At 45.8% G+C, this 14,241-nt stretch overlaps 1 protein-coding gene across 1 annotated transcript in view; it reads left to right on the plus strand.

The window, feature by feature from the left end:
• Nucleotides 1-5,636, plus strand: part of CFAP61 (cilia and flagella associated protein 61) — a 399,631-nt gene extending 393,995 nt beyond the window's left edge. Inside the window, exon 27 of the mRNA XM_045295176.1 lies at nt 5,176-5,636. Coding sequence (XP_045151111.1) covers nt 5,176-5,376 — 201 coding nt within the window. The 3' untranslated portion in view covers nt 5,377-5,636. The remainder of the gene's footprint in view (nt 1-5,175) is intronic.
• The last annotated feature ends 8,605 nt before the right edge of the window (nt 5,637-14,241 follow it).

Below are 14,241 nucleotides of genomic sequence, written 5' to 3' on the forward strand. Positions count from 1 at the left end.
ACCACCACCACTGTACCCACCCATCCACCCATCTCAGAAATTCTTATTCTACTTGCTGTCCCTATAGGTTCATCAATCCTGGGTTTCATATACTGAAAACAGAACAAACAGAACACAACTTCAAAAGAGTGACCTCCAATGACATAGCACTTCTGAGACTCTTTAAGGATGAAAATATTTCATGTATTGTATGGATATTTCACAAATGTTTGTCCATTCTTTTGTTGATAGATATAGATAAATTCATAGAAAATAAAAAACTACCAAAATTGGCATTGTGGGGAATGAGACAGTCTCAGTGTGAGAGATGAGATGTTCGCTGTAGAAGGTGAGATGATCTTACTGCGCAGTGAGATTTTCACACTAACAGAGATGTGCTCGCTGTGAGAAGTGAGGTGATCACAGTGGAGGTAAGATGTCACACTTGAGAAATAAGATTGTCAACGTGTAATAAGAAAGGTGAGAGATGAGAAGGTTACACTGTAAGATGTAAAATGGTCCTCGTGTGAAATGTAGCCGTTCTGATGGAGATGATATGGATCTACCGTGAGAAGTGTGATGGTCATTGTGGCAGATGAGGTGCTTAAATAGTCACTGTCATGGATTGAATAGTTGTGTCCACCACTCCATTCCCCCTTTAAAAAATGCATTAATTTGACGGGGCTATATGATTCTCAGTGATTTGGCTACGTAATAATGTAATCAGGAAGTTACAAAATCATGTAAACATCCCCCGAGATGTGATATTACATGATCAACCTATGCATTGTATAAGGATGGCAATGGGATTCAACACACTTGCTCAGGTCACAGCCCTGATTTGATTGAAGGGACAATTCTCTGGGGTGTGACCCTGCGTAACTTTTTTCTCTTAAAAGAGATAAAAGGAAAGAGACTAGCGCATAGGAAGAGGAACTTCAATGCCACCAAAAAGAGCCAGGGTCCCTGAATTGAGAACCTTCTAGACACAAGGTATGCTGGATGCAAAGATATATGGAGATCTTTAAGGGGAACTGAAACCATAGATACTACTGAAGGGAGACAAGGACCTTCCCTTAATGTTGACTCAGAAGCTTCTCCCTACAGTTGGCACTCAGTATTGGAACATCTAGACTCCTGAACTGTCAGAAAATAAATTTCAATTTATTAAAGCCCTCCGCTTGTGATATTGTTGTTATAGCAGCACTGGATAGCTAGGACAGCCACACTTCACTCTAAGGTCATCATACTTAATGGAAAGCAAAATGGTCAACTTGAGAGGCAACTGATAGCAAGTGGTTACAGTGTAAGTGATGGTATTGTCGTATTGTGAGAGTTGAAATAATCTCACTGAAAGATGCGAAGTGGTCACAATGTGAGAAGTCAGATGGTCACAAGTCAGGTGCTATGTTCACAGTGTAAACAATGAAATGATCACTCTGTGAGATGATCTATGAGAGATGAGATGGTCAAATGGTGACAGAGAGGTAAGATGACCATGTGAGAGGAGATAAGACCATTTTAGGAGAGGTGAGGTTTTGAGATGATTGTTATGAGATGTGTGGAGGTAAGAGGTCACACTGAAAGGTAACGTGATCACACTGAGAGGCGAGATCACCCAACTATGATGTGACATATTCGCACAGAACGGATATGCTAGTCATACACATAGGGAGATGGGTATTGTGTGAAATGGCCACATTTTTAAGGGTGAAGTATTCAGTCACATTTTGAGAGGTGAATTGAGAAGTAGGAAGGTCACACTGTGAGAGGTAAAAAGATTTCCTTGAGTTATACAATTTTCACAGCAGGTTGTAAGCTGGTGATAGTGAGGGTGAGATTCAGTCCTCACTCTGAGAGTTGAACTGCTCACATAGACAATGGTGACATGGTAGCGGTAAGAGGAGAGGTGGTCACACTGTGAGAGATGTGACCTGGGGTGGTTACAGTAGTAGATGGCCATGCTGAGAGAGGCAAGAAGCTCACAGTGTAGAAGTGAGATAGTCACAAAATAAGAGAAGATAGGAAATTGTGATTGTGAGATAGTTAAGATGAAGAGAGAGGTTAGAAGTTGACAATGTGAAGTGAAAGTATGACCAGTAGTAATACGGCTTCTGTGTGTTGTGAGCCAACCTCTCTGAAGAGTGAGATGACAACATTGAGTTTGGGGACTTTCCCGCCAAATTGTACAATAGTCACGCTAAGAATGAGATTGTCACCCGACAAGAGGTAGGAAAAGCAACTCTGGGAGACTGAGGTGAGCACAGGAGTGGTAAGAGACTCAGACAGTAAGGGTGAGATGGTCACAGAGTGGGACACACACACACACACACACACAGTGAGATGGTTACACATGGAGAGGGGAGCTTATCACAAAGATGATTGTCACAGTTGGATGGGGTGAGATAGACACAAGTAAGATGATCAGACTGATTTATATGATGGTCACTTTGAGAGGTGAAATGGTCCCACTATAAGGTGGTCAGTATGATAGGTAACATGTCACAGTATTAGATGTGGGATAGTCACTCTGGTAAGTAAAATGGTTACATGGGGTATGGTGAGATGGTGATCCCTTTAGGTGTGAGATAATCTCACTATGAGAAATAGATTCGATGGACCAACTGAGTGTGGAGACAATCACCTTCGGAGATGAGAGCTGGTCATTTTAAGTGTTGAGATGATCTTCCTAGATTGTGATAGGGTCGCTCCATAGCTATGAGAAGGCCCCAGCATGAGAGTCAAGTGGTCCCCATTGGACACATGATGGTCAGACTGTGAGGTGACACCGTAAGACTGTGAGTTGTGAGATGGCCATTTTAAATTGTAAGATTGTTCTAAAGGAGTGAAAGGTGAAAGAGTCACATTGAAATATGAAAGGGTCACACTGTGAGCTTTAAGTTGGTCACAGTGTAAATTAAGACCACCCTGAGAGGTGGGCATATGGTCGCGCTGTGGAATGTGAAATTGTATCGTTGTCAGCAGTCACACTTTTAAATAAGGTTATCAGTGAGAAGTGAAACGGTTGGGTTGTTGGCGCTGAAGTGACTCAAATGGAAAGAGATAAGAAAGTCACAGTGTGATAGGTGAGATGATCCCAGGCTGTGAAATGAGATCGATCGTCACAAGGTGAAGGACGCAGTAGTCACCGGCCATTATATCATGACAGGTGATCTGATCAGCCTGACAGAAGTGAGGTGGTCACAGTGCTGGAGATGGTATGGTCACGTCACGAGGGGTGTGATGTTCTAATTGAGATGTGACACAGTAATCCTCAGTGGCAAGATGGTGACTCTAGATGTAAGACAGTTACAGTGTACGAGGTAAAGTAATCACACTGAGGTGTGAACTAGTCACCTTACACATGAGTCGGTGCTGCTGTGAGGTGAGATCATCACACTGCGACAGGTGAGGTGAAGATGAGAAGTGAGAAGTCAGATGGCCACACCGGGGGAGGGGGGCTGGTCACTGTGAGAGGTGAGAGGCTATCCGATGGTCGCACTGCAGTGAAATGGTCAGACTGATTCAGAAGGTCACTGTCTGAAAGGTTCCATGGTCATCAAGTGGGAGGTGAGATGGTCACTCTGAGCAATGAGCTGATGACCTCAAAGTGATGTGAAGTGATCATACTGGTGGGGAGTCTGGTTACTACCAAGAGGTAAGATAGGTCAACTGTAAAAAGGTGACTTTGAATGATAAGGTGCTAAATGAAAGATATTTGTCTAGGAGTTAGGATTGTCACGTGTGTGAGGTTCAGTGTTCATTTTGTGACACGATCACATTTTGTGATATTTCTGTGAGAGACAGAAATATCACATGATAAGAGGTGACATGGTAACCCTGGGAGGTGAGAGCAGCCCACTGAGATGTGGGATTATCTCGCCAAGGGTGAGACGGTCACTCTGAGGAGGGAGACAATCACAGTGGGAGGCAGGTGGCCACACAGTGACTGGTTAGCTGATCTGTGAGAGGTGGACCTGTCACCTTGAAGTGTGAGATGGTCCCATTCAGAGGTCAGAGGATCAGTGTGGAAGGTGAAACGGTCACTTGTTATAAGTGAAATGAATGGTCATATAATGAGAGTTTGACTTTTCACCTAGGACAGTAATTCCTGAAGGTTTCATGTTGTGATTTTACACTCTAAGCTTAAATAAAATGGTATCATCTAATCTGTTTTTATATTGCTTTGATACAAGTATCCAGGGGGTGGGGGGGCTGTATACATAGCAGAATATATCTTTAGTGGCATGTTGATGATACTGTAACATTTCAACATCTACAGTATCTAATTCTCAGCACCATTTTTCCTTTTCTCTCCCTGCCTTTGTTAAGCTGATTTAAAACAGAAATCCTGTGGTCCCCACTGACTCTAAGTGTTGTGTGTGTAAGCTCAGACATCTATTAATGTCTTGCTTAAATAACCAAATGATAATTAATTATGTTATGCCTCCTCAGACCTTGAATGTATTTTTCTATCCATAAATTCTTACCATTAATGAATTAATAGTCTAGTAGAACTCAGCCAGTAATCATTTTTTTCTTTCTGTATAATTCGACATTTAATTATGTTTATAAATATACCATTCTATGTTTATAAATACAGCATTAAAGTCTACTAGACTCTTACTTTAGGGAAATACTCAGTTATTACACTGTGCAAGAAGCCCACAGCTCAACCTTGGTGAGACACTTTTTGTAACATCCCTACTATATATGGCCATTTATGGGATCAAGCAAATATAGCAAAAATTTAGCCACACAATCCAGATTGGGGCAGGTGTGTGTTTACTGCACAATTCTGTCAACCTGATTATTTGAAAACCTTTAAATAAAACATTGGAGAAATACCTGTAATATTATAAGTATGCATAGCATATGGTTTGTATTTTCAAGTGACTTAATTCTCTCTGTGCCCTAAAAACAAAAATTTATTTTATTGAGCATTGGTCTTAGGATTTTAAAAATCTTCCTGATTGTAACAAAGTAAACCTAGTAAATCTAGGAATTTTAATGTAAACATGTTTAAACGTGTCCTATCTTATGTATTTTTAAACAAGCAAGACCTATAGAGAAAGTTTTAATTAAATTAAAGACTTCCATTTTCTCCACTATGGTAGATGGACTGAGCACAATCCTTTTTCTTTATAGGGAAATTGCCAAGTAATTTCTGAATCTGGTTCCTTATTTACTTCACAGGAGCCAGACCTTCCTTCCTTGGACCAATTAGCCCGTCAAATAGAAGATGAGGAAATAAACCTGCATGAGAAACCCCGGAAATATCTTCAAAGAGTTTTTCAGGACACTATCTACAAACCCTTGGTGGAGAAGAGCATCCTTGACTACTTACACTATAACCATTACCACCTGCCCATGTATGCATGGCCAGGCATCATTTAGGCTGGCACATAGTCCACTTTACTATTTCCCTACATGAAGCTTCTGGAAGTGCTCTGTAAAAATAGAAAATGATTCTGCCTGGCCTGACAGCAACCTGTTTTTAGTATTTCTATTCAGTTCCCTTATGCCTGTCATTTCTAATTGTTCCAGTAGGTGGCACTGGGCAGTGAATATCAATTGTCCGGTAGGGGTAAGCTTTACAAAATCCAAAAGCATGTTCCTAAATGTAGCAATAAAATGAGACCATGCTATGGAAAATATGTCTTTATCTCGGGTGTGATTCCGATTGATATTCTGGAATGTTCTGGTCCCAACTTTGTCAGTTCACACCTTTACCCAGAAATACTATGAGTGATAAAAAAGAAAATTGTATACGTAGAAGGTGAAATGAGTAAACATATGACTAAATGTTAAATCTTTAACCCAACATCAGAAAGATTGACTGTTTAAGAAAGTTTACAAGAATTTCCGAAATCAGGAAACTGATCATCACAATCCCCAAATTGCTGTTTCATGTTGCAGATCACCAGTATAACTATTCTGAAAGGTGGGAAGATCAGTGAGCTCACATACGGGTTTTGAATGATACAAAGGCTGTGGGAAGTTAATCTAGCTCATTTTCTTTGATCCTTAGTGCAGTTGCTTTGTTACAAGAGGTCTCTGATACATATCCCCTGTAATGCGGGACAGAAACCTCCCATTTTATAGGACCGTTTGCTTGCCCATTGATTGGCACATAGACTCGCCCACTGAATGACAAACTCATTGCAATCAAATTGATGCCAACTCACAGTGACCCTGTAGGACTGGGTAGAACTGCCCCTGTGAGATTTTGAGACTATAATTCTTGAAGGAGTAGAAAGCCTCATCTTTCTCCTGCAGAGTGCCTGGTGGTTTCGAACTGCTGATGTTGTGGATCAGACCCAACGTGTCACCACCATGCCATCAGGGCTCCCGATATTTTTACAAGCAAGGCTTAAATTGGTTCTCATGGACAGAATTCCAGCTTTTTATTACTTGTATTTATTTTATATTTGTATTTACATTCTGTCTTTGTGTTTTTATCTAGCAGACATTATTAGCACCATTATTAAGAATTCAACAGCTATGGGGAGGAAACATCATAGTTGGCACTCCAGAACTACACTTCTGTTTTCCAACCCTTTGCCACAAATTACTTAAACCAAAATTGCTTGCTACTTCTCAAAAGTGAACTTAATCCACAACTCTAGAGTCAGAATTTTCCAAGACAGGCAAAAGCAAAACATTCATTCCTTCACAACTATGTTTTATGTAAATGAATGTGTCATTTCGAGGGCTCGGCTTCAGCCATATGGTGCAAACTGGACAGCTTGCAAAGGGAACAATTGGGGTGGACCCCTCTTCAGAGTGTCGATCCAACACACATGAAACCCTATTTCAAGGGTTTGTGAATGAGCTGTGAACGACCTGTCCCGCTTTCCCCCTCTAAGAGCGCCTGGGTCAAATTCACCAGCAAGTGGAGTGAGTTTCTGTGGCAGACCCTGGGCCCTTGGGTAGAGATTACAAGAATAACCTCTGTTAGAAAAACAACAGTGATGACTTTTCTGTGACCAAGTGTAACCACTAAAAAGCCACTGGTGACATAGAAGTAACCCAAAATAAAAATGAAAATTTTAGTACCAAATCATGCATAATTTTGGTACACTGTTCTTTACTGGCTTTTTAAAAGTAGTTTTGGACCTCAGTAAGTATCCTGGCAGGTTTGAAAATATATAGAATATATTTTATTCTATGACATTTATTTAGCAAGGTTGTTTTACCATCAGCCCATAATCAGAAAGTGGAATATCACTCCTCCCTGAATCTAGGGAGGAATTTTGGCATATAGACACCAACTCAGTATTTTATCATTGGTGAAAAAATGCTCTACCAATAAGAGAAGAAGCCACATGATCTTTGGTCATGGCTTGAAATTTCCTGTTTCACAGAGAAAGAGAGATCTCTACTACTAGCTAGTGGTAATGCCTGGAAAAAGCAAGGGTTTCGGTGAGCGCAATATTTGGACTTCCATCTCTGTCCAAAAGGAATAAAATCTATCGAGACAAAAACACGGGAATTCCCATCATTGTGGTTAAGCCTGAGTACTTGGGGCTCTAAGGCAGATCTTGGAATGTAGTTTTTGATCAAAGAACGTTGGCACGAAGGTACCAAGGTTAATTTTCAAATGTTGTATTCCCTCAAATTACGTGCAACAACACTGCATCATTGGTGCCTTTAACGATCTCATGGCAGGTTTGTTTTTAATAAAGTGAGTCCCTCTCAATCCAGAAATGGCTCTTCATTGTTTTATGGGGCCCGGGTATCGCAGGAAGGCAAAAGAAAAGGGGGCTGGGGGGACCGTGCATGGAGCATAAAATATGAAGCTAGCCAATCCATGTTTATCCCCCTTAGAAGAGGGCCAGAGAGACCTCATTAGAGCAAGTGCTAGCTAGGACGTCAGAGAACTCCGCTCCAAAGTCTCTGTGTGAGAAGCTGTTGGTTTGTGTTCTGCTTGAGGGAAGCAGTGATGATAAGGCTCGGATAGCGCCAGGGCCTGGATGGGGCCCGAGCCCAGCAGCTGTATGCTAATGTTCACAGAAACCGAGCGAGGCACACGCGCCCCGGCCACCCCACTCCCACCCCCCACCCCCCCACCCCCATTGAAGCAGGCGGCCAGGAGGCCACACATCACTGAACAAATAGGCACTCTCTAGACAAATAAAATAACACACGTATGCTGGCAGGGAGGGGTAGCGGGGGTAGAAAGGAAAAGTGGAGGCGGGGGTTGGGGTGGGAAAAGAGGAAGCTGGATGAGGGTTGTGAGCAGAGAGGACAAAGATGGAGGGAGAAAGAAAAAGATCTGTGAGGGGCAAGACAGGGAAGGGGAGAGAGAAGGAGGGGAAGGTGGGTGGGAGGGAAGAAATTCACTGAGGATGAGATGGAGAAAGAGGCAGGGGGAGAAGACTGGGATGGGAGAGGAGAGGAGAGATGGAAGAAGAAGGGAGAAAATTGGAAAGAAGAGAGGTGGGGGGAGGCGAAGGAGTGGTGGGAAGAGAAGCAGCCCCCAGGGTATAGGAGAGCTAGGGGCAGGGGAGATCACAGGCCTCCAAAACTTAAGGGTAGAAACAAGTGACTTAAGAAAGCGCAGCCCTGCTGCCCACCCCACCCCCGCCCCCCCAGCCTCGGAGAAGGGGTTGCCTTGGTCTTTCTAGGGGGCCTTTCGGCCTGTGTTTGCTCAGGTTTCTTTTCTCCTCTGAGTCGGAGGGAGGTGAGAGAGGTGGGCCGCCCACCCCTCTTAGCAGGCAGCAAACAGCTGGGTAGCATGAGCGCGCGCGCGCGCACACACACACACACACACACACACACACACACACCGGTCCCGCCCCGGCCTCCTCCCCCCGTGCACGTCGTCCCCACTCATTCTGGACCATCCCCGCTCTTCCTGGCAGGAGTCTCTGGTTCGGTTACTGCTTTCCCACATCCTTCCCCAGTGGTTCGGCCAACACCTTTCTCCTACAGCCCAGCTTGGGATCTTCCTTCCATCGACCCCCACCCAGGTCCGATGGTCCCCAGGAAGCAAAACTCAACAGGCCGGAGGGCGTCTCCCGAAGTCCCGGGTGGCCCAGACCGCACACTCAGGTGGGCCCCGCCCCGCCCCCTCTGGCCCGGCCGAAGAACAGGCACCAGCAGCTTGCGCGGCCCTGGAGGCGGTAATCCCTGAGCAGCGGCTCCCGCGCCAGCGAGGCCTCGCCTACTCCTCTCTTTCAGACGCGCTCCTTTTGTGTGCAATTATTTCAACTAGAGATCCGAGGCAGCTTTATGCTAATGTGCCGGACAAAGACAACAGCCTGTGAGCTGGGGCCCAGGGGCCTTCCGAAAGTGCCTGCAGGCTGGGCCAGGGCGGCAGGGAGGCTGCGCGTGTCTCTCACGTGCCCCTCAGACCAACACACAACCAACCCGTCATTTCTGTGAACAGAAAGCCTCTTTCCCAGCTCGGGCCTGTGCGCCCTGTAAATTGGGCCACCACCGGCCCTCTAAGGGTTCAGGCCCAGCCATGGCTCATGGGGATGAATAAGAGCCAAGGAGTGGTGGTGGTGGTGGGGTCTTCTGTAAAGCCAGGTGATGGGTCCCCAGCAAGGTGGGAATAAACTGAAATCAAACTAAATTCACTGCCATCAAGTCGATGCCCACTCATAGTAACCCTAAAGGGCAGGGTAAAACTGCCCATGTGAGGTTTCCCCGATGATAACTGTTTCTAGGAGTAGAAAGCCCAGTCTTTCTCCGGGAGAGACTGGCGGTTTTGAACTGCAGATCTTGCAGAGCATAGCCCAGTGTATAAATCCTGCCTAGCCACTGCAAACTCGCTGTCTGGCAGGGACACTATTGCAGCCCTGCCTATCTTTGCTTCCAGTGAGCTCCAGAGTGGCCTGTCTTTCCAACATGCAACAGGATGCGCTCCTTGACCTAAATACCCAGCTTTAGGCCTAATCAGAGAAGCTGGCCTGTAGGAAGAAGAATGTGGTATCAGGATTTCACAGGCTTATTAATGTGTGATATTCAGATGACACAACCTTGCTTGCTGAAAATGAGGGATACTTGAAGTATTTGCTGATGAAGATCAAGGATTGATGCCTTCAGTGTGGATTACAACTCAAAGTAAAGAAGAGCAACATCCTCATAACTAGACAGACGGGTAGGTAACATCGTGAAGTATGGAGGAAAGGTTGAAATTGTCAAAGATTTTGTCTTGCTTAGTTCCACAATCAATTCCCTTGGAAGCAGTAAGCAAGAGATCAAAAGACAGTTGCCTTCTATGAATCTGCTGCACAAGACCTCTGTAGAGTATTAAAAAGCAAGGATGTTTGTTACCTGGAGGACTAAAGTACACCTGACATAAACCACGGTGTTTTCAACTGCCTCGTGTGTATGGGAAAGTTGGTCAGTGAATAAGGAAGACCAAAACAGAGCCGATGTATTTGAACTGCGGTGCTGGAGAAGACTATGGAAAGTACCGTGGACTGCTCAGAGGACAAACAAATCTGTCTTGGGAGAAGTACTGCCAGATGACTCCTTTGAGGCAAGGATGGCAAGACTTCCTCTTACATACTTTGGACATGGTATCAGGAGAGACCTGTCCCTAAAGAAGGACTTCATGTTTGACAAAATAAAGGGGCAGGGCCCCAAGAGTCCCGAGGAGAAGCACAAGGCCTGGATGAGGTCCTTGTCTCACCCACGTTCCTAAGTATGGGGTCTTGTACCTGTCATAAATAAAACTGCCCTGCCCTCCCCAGTCATCCCCCACAAATAAAAATAAATAAATAAAGGGGCAGGGAAAGAAAGGAAGACCTTCAGTGAGATAGATTGACACTGTGACTGCAACCATGGGCCACAAATAGGAACAATTGTGAGGATGCTGCAGGACTAGGCATTGTTTCATTCCGTTGTGCAGAGGGCCGCTATTGGTGGGAATCAACTCAATAGCATCTAACATCGTTGTTATCTAACAATAGCCCTAATTTCCTGCCTTGACACTCTCCAGAAACTCCCTGGTGCCTTGAGTCTTATGTTGCAATCAAGTTGTAGGGTAAAGGGGACCAAGGCTCATACCCTAAAAGCAGCCTGAGACACCAAGCCAGCTCCGGGGTGGTAGAAAGAAAACCCCAAACTGAGGTCTGTAAGGACCAGAAAAGAAGAGTCCATGTCCTCACATAGAAGGAACGAGGCTCCCAGGACAGAGGAAGACCCGTTGATGCCCTACCTTGGATCCCTGTGGCATGGATTCTTGGGCATGCTCCCAGTTCTCTGAGAGAGGGACAAGTCAGTACTTAGTGTTTCCACATCCCAGTTCCATACAATCCCTCCCTGGAATGGCTGTGCTTAAAGGCTGGCCTTGGGAACTCAGCATAGTGGTGCTTTGCTCTTCTTAGAGCAGAGGTTCTCAACCTTCCTCATGCCACAACCCATTAATACAGTTCCTCATGTTGTGGTGACCCCTCAACCATAAAATGGTTTTCATTGCTACTTCATCACTGTCATTTTGCTACTGTTATGAATCAGGCTACCCCTGTGAAAGAGTCGTTAGGTCCCCAAAGGGGTTGCAACCCACAGGTTGAGAACCGCTGTCTTAGAGGAAGACATGTAATCAACTGGATGTGTCAAGCCTTGTGGCTCATTGATTCTGGGAAGAACAAAAAACAAATAAACAACCCAAAACAGGCAGCAACTTAGGGCAACTGCATTGTTGGTATGTGCTGGCAGGTAGCTTGTTTTTTCCCCCAACTTATGAAGTTAGTTTTGAATACTGTACCTTTCAGGTTTCCATTTATGTTAACCGTCCCTGCCTGAAAGTAGATTTCATTTCAGCTGGAAACACTAGAAGCTACAAATAAAGAAAAAGTTGGAGCCTTTGAATCTCAGTCTCTCAATAACATCCAATAGATTCCCTTGGCTTAATTCAGAGCCCTGCTTGAATTTGGTGCATTCAAGCAGAGGTGTTTTTTTTTTTCTCGATCCTACTTCTTCTTTACAGTATAGGTGCTGTTATTTTTAAAGGATTCATTGGGAAACTGTCCCTGCTAGTTGTTGAATGAAAGGAGTGTTACATATGCAAGACCAAATATGGGCTCCCAGTCAGCTGGGAAGGGCTGGTGCCCTCTTCCTCCACCTCCACCTATTATTCTTCAATCCAGATGAGATTCTGGATGAGAAATAAAACTGGCCGGCACCGTCCAGGAATCTCTTTCCCACTTCTAATTTCATCAGCTGTATTAATCTTCACTCAAAAGAGCAAGAAAATAACATCCGTTTCTTTTAGATGGAGACGTATTTACACATCTTAGATAAATTCATTTTAGGATTTCTAACTTTTGAGGGGGAAAAACCTTAGAATTTATCTCGGTTTTTTTAAAAAAAATAAAACTTTTCAAATATATTCATTATATTTTTCTTTTCAGACTGTGAATTTTTTAAATCACAAATATAAAATCAGCAAATGTCTTTGCCCTTGATTAACTAGAGAGATTCCCTAACAACTATTGCTATCACAAGCTATTACTCACGTGGATGCTGGAAAATTAAAAAAAAAAAACTAGTTAATTACCATACCCGTCTATTTTCAGAGGGAAAATCCAAAACAATTAAATACTAGTTTAAGGGCAAGCAAAACTCATTCAGCAAAATCTAACAGCGCGCATTTTTGCTGGAAAAAGTCTGTTTCTTCCCTTTCAGTAATGTCACATTTTCCTACAATATACAACATAGTATGGCGATTTACTACTTGTTTCGCATGTCTGTGAGGGTTTGCCCCTGGCGACTCCGCCTGCTTCCTCGGGCTGAGTTAGAAAGTGGATGAGGCGGCTGGGGCCATGCCTATAATCTTTTCCTAGTGGCATCGGGGAGATGGCCAGTTTTCTCGGAGGCCGAGGGCGCAGCCTACCTCAGAGGACAGATTGCCCCCCTCCCCCCAGCCGGCAGCACGCGTCTCTTTTGCTTCCAGATTGGCCAAGGCCAGCGCTCAATAGCTGGAGGTTAATTTCCTTCACAAAGGTGAAGGGGGCACAGTTGGGGGGGGCGGGGGTGCACCCAGACAGGCGGCCCCTTTATTCCCCAGTGCCTTGATTGGAGTCCTTGATTTAGCATCTGATGTCAACCAGCAGACAAAATGCCCGATCAGAATGAAAATGCATGAAGCCGTGCTGGGGAGGGCGTAAACCAACTTCGCTGGCACTCTGGGCCATTCGCCTGCGACCGACAAAATTCACCAGGAGCAGCCCACTCCTGGGCAGCCAGGGCGCTCGGAACAGGCAGGGGAGAAAGCTTTCAAGGATGCAAATTCCCAGCCCTGAGGAGTTTTATAAAGAAAAGTTCCCAAATTCGAATTCCTTTTGGACTCCAGCCCAGTCCGCTCCTCCTCCCCGAGGTCTGCGGGCAATTGAAGAAGTGGGATGCCAACTGTTTCCCAAACTCAAAAGAAATCGTTCTGGGAGCCGTAGACAGACCGCAGAGGCGCTGAAGCTGTAGGCATTGACATTTCCGCACTGTTGACGCTAGAAAGATCAAATCCTCTCCCCAAACTTGGAGCCTGGGCTTCCATTTTCGCTTATGCCCGAATCCCTCGGCCCACCGGTCCCTGGCGCAGGTGGGGGTTCTTGGCTGTCCCGGCTTTCCAGATATTTTCGACTCTTAATTATTTCTGAAACTCCACCCAGACCTCCGGAGCAGCCCCCCAGTCTCGGCCTTTCGCCCCACAGCCACCCTCCCAGATCCTGTCGCCTGCTGCTGTCCCCCCGCCCCCAACCCCCAACCCATCCATTCAACGGACATCACATTCCCCCTGCTCTGACTCGCGTATCGCGCCCTCTTGGCGTATTGGGGGCCATTCTTGTCCTTTGTTGCTATTTTGCTCGCAAGCCGAGGGTAATCCTCCGCGGGAAGGGGGCCGCATTGTCGTTCGAATAGACTGGCCCATTTGGCGCCCCCCCCCCCCCCCCAAGGAGCGACACAAAGCCCAGGCACGTGTGCCTCCAATAGTGGAACCGAAGAGCATCGGACCGTGAAGGAAGGCGGGGCCAGGCGTGTGCCGGGCTTGGAGGGGCGCCGCGGCTGCTGGAGTGCTGGAGGGGCACTCTTCCACCTCCCCCCCTCCCTCGCCCCGCGGACCCTTCCCCTCCCCCCTTCTCAGGTACATCTGCCGCACCTACCGGGCGACCCCCGGGGCTCGGCTCCCTTTTTGCAGCCCGGTGGCGCTCCCACCCTGCGAGGCGGAGGAGCTGCGGGCGCGCTGATTGGCTCCGGGGAGAGCGGGAGGCGAGAACAATGGCCCCCTCCCCCCGTTAAAAGGCGGCC

Source organism: Echinops telfairi, unplaced genomic scaffold, assembly GCF_000313985.2.
Source record: "Echinops telfairi isolate 266 unplaced genomic scaffold, ASM31398v2 ScPeMD7_5592;HRSCAF=6446, whole genome shotgun sequence".
Taxonomy (NCBI): Eukaryota; Metazoa; Chordata; class Mammalia; order Afrosoricida; family Tenrecidae; genus Echinops; species Echinops telfairi.